The 9748-nt window shown below is 38.7% G+C and overlaps 1 protein-coding gene across 4 annotated transcripts in view; it reads right to left on the bottom strand.

Annotated features, from left to right (window-relative positions):
- Positions 1–504: 504 nt before the first annotated feature.
- Positions 505–9748, bottom strand: part of SLC35B3 (solute carrier family 35 member B3) — a 118308-nt gene continuing 109064 nt past the window's right edge. For all 4 annotated transcript variants that reach the window (XM_075314774.1, XM_075314777.1, XM_075314776.1 and 1 more), the window contains exons 9-10: positions 6449–6518; positions 505–3751 (exon numbers count right to left, since the gene is read on the bottom strand). In XM_075314774.1, coding sequence (XP_075170889.1) covers positions 3601–3751; positions 6449–6518 — 221 coding nt within the window. In that variant the 3' untranslated portion in view covers positions 505–3600. The remainder of the gene's footprint in view (positions 3752–6448; positions 6519–9748) is intronic.

The raw sequence follows: 9748 nt of genomic DNA, 5'->3' as shown, positions 1-9748 counted from the left end.
CCGCAATGGGTACCTGAACCTTAACACCGCCGACTTAGTGGGGTGAGAAGGGAGCATGCCGGGGGCCTGTTAGGGCCCTCTTTTCTTCCATCCGATATAATCAGCAGCTGCTGCTGACTAAAATATGGAGCATTGTGTGAGTGTCAGCCTCCTTCAACACAAAGCATAAAAACTGATGAGCCTGTGATGCACGGGAGGGTGTATAGCAGAGGGGAGGGGTTACACTTTTTAAAGTGTAATACTTTGTGTGGCCTCCGGAGGCAGAAGCTATACACCCCAATTGTCTGGGTCTCCCAATGGAGCGACAAAGAAATTATGTTTTTACTCTAATATGTTTATTGTCTATACAAGTACCCTCTGAATTGTAAAGGGCTGCTTAATATGTTAGTGCCATAGATACAATATTTTTTATAAGTCAATAATATAAAGTACAGGAAAACCCTCTTAATAGTGGCACTGATTTTTTTTGTTATCCCAATAAATCAAATTATCAAACTTTTCACAAACGATTACTATATTTATTCAGTTTTCAGGACATGTTACACCCAGCTTGTCTTCACAATTTCTCTATCTCCAATGTTTCATCATGACAAATGTCAAACAACTGGTACCTACCTGTATACTGTTAAGATTGACCATTAAAGAGTTACTATCCAATCATGTGAGTTATAATAGTTTAATAAGCTCAAACTGAATGATATTGAAAGCCCATGGAGCCGATTGCTGCCCTTTGCTCATTGAAAACACACACAGTAGGTGAAAGTATTGAATACGTCACCAATTTTCTAAGTAAATATATTTCTAAATGCAATCCACAAAAGGCAAAGAAAACAAACCATAGATGTACATAAATTAAGATATGTGCAATAATGAGAATTCACATGGAAAAAGTATTGAACCCATGAAGAAAGAGGTTCAAAAAGCTATGGAAAGTCACAATACCAACTGAAATCAGTAGAAAGCAAACCTGACACTTTGTTACAAATACACATATCAGAAGGTTCAACTGATGGCCTATAAAAAGGGCTCTCATTACCAAGGTGCCACAAAAGAAACATCTCATGATTGGTAAAATCAGTGAACTGTCTCAAGACCTTTGCAACCTTATTGTTGCAAAACATACTAATGGCATTGGTTACAGAATAATTTCTAAACTACTGAAGGTCCTAGTGAGCACTGTTGGTTCCATAACTTGGAAGTGGGAAAAACAGTTTCACCATAAACCGGCCACGACTAGGTGCTGTTCTTATGATTTCAGACAGAGGAGTGATAAGAAGTATCAGAAGAGTTGTCCAAGAGCAACCTGTGGAGGGATACCAAGACTTGGAATAAGCAGGTACAAAATTGTTTTATAAGAAAAAGTAATTCAGTCATCCCTCATGGCCTGTATGCATGTTCTCCATTGCTGAACAAAACGCATGTTTGCTCAACAACATTTACGCAAGCCTGTGAAATACTGGAATAATACAGTTTGATCAGATGAGACAAAAATTGAACTCTTTAAATGTCATCACCCCAAAAACCCCATACAGTGAAGTTTGGAGATGGGAACATCATGAGGTGGGGCTGTTTTTAAGCATACAGCACTGACCAGCTTCATATAGTTGAAGGAAGCAAAGAGATAAATATAGAGACATACTCAATAAAAACCTGCTGTTGTGCATGGTGGATGCTTGGATGAACATGAATCGAGGGTGGGCATTGCAGCAAGAGAATGATCCCAAACCCTCAGCCAAGGAAACTCCCAATTGGTTTCAGAGAAATAAAATAAAAGCTGCTAGAATGGCCTAGCCAATAACCTGACCTGAATCGAATAGAAAATATATGGAACAAAACTAAAGCTTAGAATTCATTAAAGGAGCCGACAAAACCTTCGGGATTTGAGGAGTATTTGTGTGGAAGAATGGCCCAAAATCACATCTGAGCCATGAATGAGACTAGTTAATCCATATAGGTAGCATCTTGAAGTAGACATTACCAACAAAGGCTTTAGCAGGAAATATCAAATTTCAGTGAGGGCACAGTCACACGGCCGCCCACACCACTGACGATGACTGCATCGCAATGCTTGGATTGGCCGAGTGTGACAGCTGCATAGAAACACAAGCAGACACGCTTGGGTCAGGAGAGCTGCTCAGCAGTCCGAACATTGTGATGCGATCGTCGTCCGTGTTATACGGCCGCATTTTCCCTGTGTTATTTCTCATTATTACACATCACTAAAGTTATGGACACCTATGGTTTGCCTGTGTGGGTTGGATAGGTTATTGACATCAGTTGAGAAATTCATTTCAATAGCACTTTTAGAAATAGATTTACTAAGAAAAGGCGTAATTAGTTTAATACTCATTTCACCCGCTGTAAATGCTCAGCTAAATTGAATATTCATATGCATGGGAGAGTTGGGGGAAGAGAACAGTCGACAAAATGCAGTCAGCCAACCGCTCGCTCACCTTTAGACATGTCAATTTAATTACATTTGACCCTTTTGGCCTGAAGAAAGATCATGGTTATCTACACCCATTTTTAATCACTGTGTCGTGGTAAAGGGATTCAAAATTATAAGTTTCTTCATGTTCATTGGATTTCAATTTACTGTGAGAATGGGCAACATTCATATTTAGGTAAAGGCACACATTAAAGGGAATCTGTCACCAGGTTTTTGTCACCTAATCTGAGAGCAGTATAATGTAGGGGCAGTGATCCGGATTCTAGCGATGTGTTACTTACTGGGCTGCTATGTTTAGTTTTGATAAAATTACTGTTTAAAATCAGCAGATCATCATTGGGGGACTACCTGGAGTCCCTTTAATGCAGTTTTTGTCATTGCAGATTAAACAAACTCTGGCATGTCCTTAAGTTTTTTGTCCCTCTAGAATTTCATAAAATGTTTTGCATTACAATCCATTTTCATTCAAACTTTTGGGAATTTAACTTACAGCACAAAAAACACAGAATAAAATTGAACACTTTAGAAAAGTAACAAAGATGCAAAAAAAGAACCTTTTGAAAAAAACACTATTTTCCTTCATTGGTAGATGGCTGTTACAACCTGATGTCAATAAGGCTTGGTCCACGTGCACCGCAGGTTGCTGATTAATACGCAATTGCTAAATGCAATCTTCGTAAAATGGCCTAAAAATGAAAGTTACAAAACCTGCAGTTCATCATTAGGATCTGGAGATGAAAACATTTATTAGTAGAGAAACTTCATGCCCCAGACAAATATGATCCATATCCACCATGATTCAGGCCAACGATATGATATATGGACACAGATTTGATGACAACTCCTTAATGAAATATTGACTTAACGGTGAAAATAAAAATGCCATAAAAAAAACATCCTGGTCCACTAGTGAGTATGCCTCCAGTAGAGGTAATAGGTCCCCGAATACCAGACACCACAAAGTGTCACGTCCAATAAAATGCTAGTGAGCAATGTGGTGAAATCACCTCCTTGGCTTACACTTCAGCAGCAACAAAGCAGACAATATGCCTTCACCTTCTCGTTAGTGTAGCAGATTCCCTTTGGAAAAATATAAATCATTTAATGATTAAGATCAGAAAAAAGAAAAAAAAAAAAAAAAAAAAAGTATTTTATACAGTCTGTGAGAACGTCCTTGATTTCACTTCTGTGCCCCTTCTCTTTAGAATATTGGACAGATGAGGCAATTTCATTTTGTCCATGTTTTTACTGTAGACATTTAAGAATATTCCAAGTACCACTAATAATCCAGACCAAATATATCTGCAAAGGAAGAAAAGTAGTGAGTGCTCAATGTATATAAAATGGTGCAAATCAATAAAATCTGGAAATAGTTTGCATATATGGAAACCACGTGCAGAGGAGATGTATATATTTTTTTTACCATACTTGTTGGAGTCAACAACTTAAAAAAAAAAAGAATATGGATTGGCAGGCGCTGTACTTCTCACAAGCGGAGGCCCTGCTGACCTGGTGATGAGGCAGTTTGGACATTAACACTAGAACTACTGAGGTAGTCATTTTGACTACTTTGCACCATGTATTTCTATATAGGTGTCACGAGTCCAGTAGTTCTAGTGTTAAGCAATCAGAATTTGCTTTATGTGCATTTGTCAATGCTATTGAGAGTCTAGGATACATATTGTTCATTATATTTCAATAGGTCGTTAACTTGACCAGGGGCAAGGCCCAGGTATTACTGCTTTCAGAGTGGCAAGGCCCCAGTGGAAAAGCCAACAAAGCCCGATTTAAAAAAAATAAAGTACTTAAGTGTTACAATATAAATGACAAATAAAAGATTTATTACGAACAGCCACAGTATAACATACAATAAAAGGTCTACTTTACAGAATACACGGCCAATATTATTTAATTAGGGTGGGTATACAATAAAAGTAGATTAGAAACAGAATCACGTTGGCCCCAAGTACACTGGTTAGTACAGAATCAATCTAGATGACCCAATTTATAAGAAAGTTAAAGGTTAGAACCCTAAATCCATTTTGACAAACATAAAAAGTAGGATTAAGTGGCACTTTACTGACCACTAGTTCTTTTCAGACCTATTAACCCCTTCAGCCCCCGGGCACTTTCCGTTTTTGCGTTTTTGTTTTTTGCTCCCCTTCTTCCGAGAGGCGTAACTTTTTTATTTTTCCATCAATCTTGACATATGAGGGCTTGATTTTTGCGGGACGAGTTGTACTTTTAAATTAAACCATAAGTTTTACCATATAGTGTACTGGAAAACGGCAAAAAAATTCCAAGTGCGGAAAAATTGCAAAAAAAAGTGTGATCGTACAATAGTTTTTGGGATATTTTATTCACGGTGTTCACTATATGGTAAAACTGAGGTATCTATGTGATGCCTCAGGTCGGCGCGAGTTTGTAGACACCAAACATGTATAGGTTTCCTTGTATCTAAGGGGTTAAAAAAAATTCACAAGCTTGTCCAAAAAACGTGGCGCACGTTTTGCGCCATTTTCCAAAACCCGTAGCGTTCTCATTTTTCAGGATCTGAGGCTCAGTGATGGCTTATTTTTTGCGTCTCGACCTGACGTTTTTAACGGTACCATTTGTGCGCAGATGCTACGTTTTGATCACCTGTTATTGCATTTTGCGCAAAATTTGCGGCGACCAAAAAACGTAATTTTGGCGTTTGGAATTTTTTTGCCGCTATGCAGTTTACTGATCAGATTCATTGATTTTATATTTTGATAGATCGGGCAGTTCTGAACGTGGCGATACCAAATGTGTGTACTTTATTTTTTTAACCCTTTAATTTTCAATGGGGTGAAAGGGGGGTGATTTGAACTTTTAGGTTTTTTTATTTTTTTTAATTTTTTTAAAACTTTTTTTCTACTTTTTTTATTTTACTAGTCCCCCTAGGGGGCTATAGCGATCAGCAATCCGATCGCTCTGCACCATCTGCAGATCTCAGCTACAGAGCTGAGAACTGCAGATTTGCTGCTTCACTTTCAATGCCGGCTGTATTCCGGCATTGAGAGGAAGTGAGTCATGTTAGCTACAGGCGTCATCACATGACCCTGTGCTACCATGGCAACCGCCGAAAGTCACGTGATCATGTCACGTGACTTCCGGTGGGGGCGGGGTAAGTGACTGTCATGGCGGCGCCCATATACATATCGCTGCCAAGATTTTGGCAGCGAAATGTAAGGCAGGGGGCGGGGCTTGCCGGCACACGATCCATGACGTACCCAGTACGTCATGGGTCGTTAAGGGGTTAAAAGGGGTGGTCCAAGACCTAAAATCTATTTTTTAACTAGCTTTACTTTCCACCAACTTTTGTATTTATCTTTTTATACCATTCCCTACACTTCTCTATTTAATCCCTAAAGGTGTTTTTTATTGCACTTATGGTGACATTTCGTTTGAGAGGAATCTCAAAACGTAATGCCACATGAAGCGGGAATTGCAGTCACTCATCACAGTGTCCATCACCCCACCTGGAACAGGACATCACCAGAGGCAGCACTGCAGATACCATGTTATCCTAAAAATAAGACCTAACCCAAAAATAAGTCCCGAGTTATAGTTAGGGCCAGCGTTTCGGTAGTAAGACTTTGCAATTTTCTCAGGGTCCCACTCGCTTCGAGACTCTAGCAGTTGTATTCCAAGGTTCAGATTGTTTAAGGACCTTTGATGACTTCTGTAATTAAGAGACCTTTGGTTACGTGATTGTGAAGTCTAAGAGAACTGAACAAGAGACAGGCTGGTATACTGGACTGGCATTACAGGGAAGGGAAAGCAAAATAGGCAATTTTACAAGACCCCCATTCTCCATGCTGCTGGTATGAACAGTCAAAAGAGCATGAGTATATCGTCTCCCAGCAAGTTAGAGGACAGAGTATCAGCGTGCTCCTGTTCAACGATTTGAGAGGAACCATTTAATTATGTATTCTTTAAAATAACTTGCATTTCAATCAGGTTTAAAATACTTACTGAATGGTGAAAGGTTTTGCAAAAAATAAGAAAGATAGCACAATCGTCATGGCCTTTCTTCCAGTTGTAACTGCAAAGTAAAAAAAAAAAAAAATAGTTAAACTGTTTATCTCCAATGCAACCATATTGTGTGGACATAATCTGAGGTTTTAATTAGTTATTGAAGAGTTCAGTGAGATGTCTGATAAAGAAGGGTTTACATGAGCTAACTAATCATTCTATCTATATAACGCTATCTATATAGACACACAAATATACATATACACACACAGTCATGGGGAAGAAAGTGTTGGCACCCTTGTAATTGTATCAGAAAATATAGCATTTCTGAAAAAAATGTATAGCAATTACACATTGTTATACACATTTACTTTCTTTATGTATTGGAACAAGACAAAATACAAAACCTAAAAAAAAAAAAACAAAAAAAAAAAACCAACAAAATAAATTTTGAGAAGATATTACACAAACCCCCAAAATGGACTGGACAGAATTGATGACAACTTTCCAAAATTGTGTGTAAACAGCTACACTAAGCATAGAGAAAAAAATAAACAGAAGATTACTTTGAGGACTTGAGAGCTAAATTGTTGAAAAATATCAAGTTACAAGTCCATCTCAGAGATCTTGATGCTCCTCTGTCCACAATAGGCAACATAATGAAGAAGTTTGCAACCGATGGCATTGTAGCTAATCTCTCTAGATGTAGATGGCAGAGAAAAATTGATGAAAATTTGCAAAGCCGGATAGTCCGGATGGTGGATAAGCAGCCCCAATCAAGTTGCAAAGACATTCAAGCTGTCGTGCAGGGTTGCAGTCCGTCGACATCTGAATGAAATAAAACACCATGGTGGGAGACCCTGGAGGAACCCACTGCTGACAGAGCCATAAAAAGAAAATAGAATGCAGTATGACAAAATGTACATGAGTAAGGCAAAATTCTTCTGGGAAAGTGTCTCGTGGACAGAGGAGATCAAACTAGAGCATATTATTCTACTGAATACTGAAAACAAAATGAGGCCTACAGACATTCAAAGATGTTTTGGGGTTGTTTTGCTACCTCTGGCACTGGGTACCTTAACTGTGCCCAAGGTATCATGACATTTGAAGAATATTACCAAAGGATTTTGGGTCACAATGTAGTGCAAAATGTCAGAAAGCTGGTTTGTGTCCTAGGTTATAGGTGTTCCAGCAGGACAATGACCCCAGACATACTTCAAGAAGCAGCCAGAAATGAATGGAAACAAAGTGCTGGAGAGTTCTGAACTGGTCAGCAAGGAGTTTGGAACTAAATCCCATTAAACTCATGGGAAGAGATGGGAGAGCGATAGAGAGAAATGATGATGTCATGTCTTTGGACTTAGGAAGCTTCTGATAGGTCTACTGGCAGCATCTTAGTTAATTAGATACACACCGGTGGATGTATTTATGCACAACTGAAACACACTGCTTCTTTGTGTAGCATCATGGGAAAGTCAAAGAAATCAGCAAAGATCTCAGGAAAAGAATTGTAGACTTGCACAAGTCTGGTTCATTCTTAGATGCAATTTCCAGATACCTGAAGGTGCCTCCTTCATCTGTACATACAATTATAGGCAAGTACAAAAGATGAGAATGTCCAGCCATCATACCGCTCAGAAATGAGATGGGTTATGTGTACCAGAGATGAACGTGCTTTGCTCAGACATGTGCATATCAACCCAAGAACAAAAGCAAAAGACCTTCTAAAGATGCTGGCGGAAGCTGGTAAGCGTATCATCCACAGTGAAACAAGTACTGTATTAACATGGGCTGAAAGGCCACTCTGCCAGGAAGAAACCAGTACTCCAAAAGAAACAGAAAATAGCCAGATTAAGGTTTGCAAATGCACAAACAGGAACAAAGACCTTAATTGTTTTTATACGTCCTGTGGTCTGACAAAACTAAAATTGAACTTTGGTTATAATAACTTTTGTTACATTTGGAGGAAAGAGAAGCTTTGAAGCCTAAGAACACCATACCAGCTATGAAACACGGGGTTGGCAGCATCATGTTGTGGGGTTGTTTTGCTGCAAGAGCGACCAGTGCATTTCACAAAATAGATGGCATTATGAGGAAAGAAGATTATGTGGTAATACTGAAACAGCACCTCAAGACATCAGCCAGGAACTTAAAGCTTGTGTGAAAATGGGTCTTCCAAATGGACAATGACCAGAACCATACTGTCAAACTGATTACAAAGAGGCTTAAGGATAAAGTCAATGTTATGGAGTGGCCATCACAAAACCCTGATTTCAATCCTATTAAAAATGTATGGGTAAAGCTAAAAAGGCAGATGTGAACTTACAAACATGGATCAGATACACCAGTTCTGTCAAGAGGAATTGGGCCCAAACTCCTACCAACTATTGTGAGAAGCTTGTGGAAGGATATCCAAAAAGGTTTGCTACCATTGCCCTTAAACTGTATGATTTGGGTCAAATACTAATAAAATGTATGTAAACTTTTGACTTTGCAGAAAGTAATAAATATGCTTTAAAATATTCTCTCATTCTGGCATTTGGCAAATATAAATATAGTTTTGGTAATCCTAATAGACCGAAAATGGGAAAGGTTTATTCTCATTTCATGTCAGATAGAGAGAAAAACATGCAGATGTGTCTTTTTAGATAGTGTATGTAAACTTCTGGTTTCAACTGTATATTATATACACAAACACACAATCAAAATAATATACACCCCTCACACTTTTGTAAATATACAGTGAGTATGGAAAGTATTCAGACCCTTTTTTCACTCTGTTTCATTGCCATTTGGTAATGCAAAAAAGTTCTTTTTTTTTTCTCAATGTACTCTGCACCCCATTGTGACAGAAAAAAATAGAAATGTAGACATTTTTGTAAATGTATTAAACTAGAAAAATAAATATCCCGTGGTCAAAACTATTCAGACCCTTTCTCAGTATTGAGTAGAAGCACCCTTTTGAGCTAGCACAGGCACGCATCTTCTTGGGCATGATGCAACAAGTTTTTTTACACCTGGATTTCTTGAAGATCCTCTCCAGTTCCGTCAGGTTGGATGGTGAATGTTGGTGGACTGCCATTTTCAGGTCTCGCCAATTGGGTTTAGGTCAGGGCTCTGGCTGGGCCAGTCAAGAATAGTCACAGAGTTGTTCTGAAGCCACTCCGTTGTTATTTTAGCTGTGTTGTGTACTTAGGTCGTTGTATTGTTGGAAGGTGAACCTTCAGCCAAGTCTGAGGTCCAGAGCACTCTTAAAAAGGTTTAATTCCAGGACCTCTGTACAGTGGAACCTCGGTTTAC

This window comes from Anomaloglossus baeobatrachus, chromosome 6, assembly GCF_048569485.1.
Source record: "Anomaloglossus baeobatrachus isolate aAnoBae1 chromosome 6, aAnoBae1.hap1, whole genome shotgun sequence".
Taxonomy (NCBI): domain Eukaryota; kingdom Metazoa; phylum Chordata; class Amphibia; order Anura; family Aromobatidae; genus Anomaloglossus; species Anomaloglossus baeobatrachus.
The sequence above is the reverse complement of the archived record's forward strand: the minus strand, read 5'-3'. Positions and strand labels throughout refer to the sequence as shown.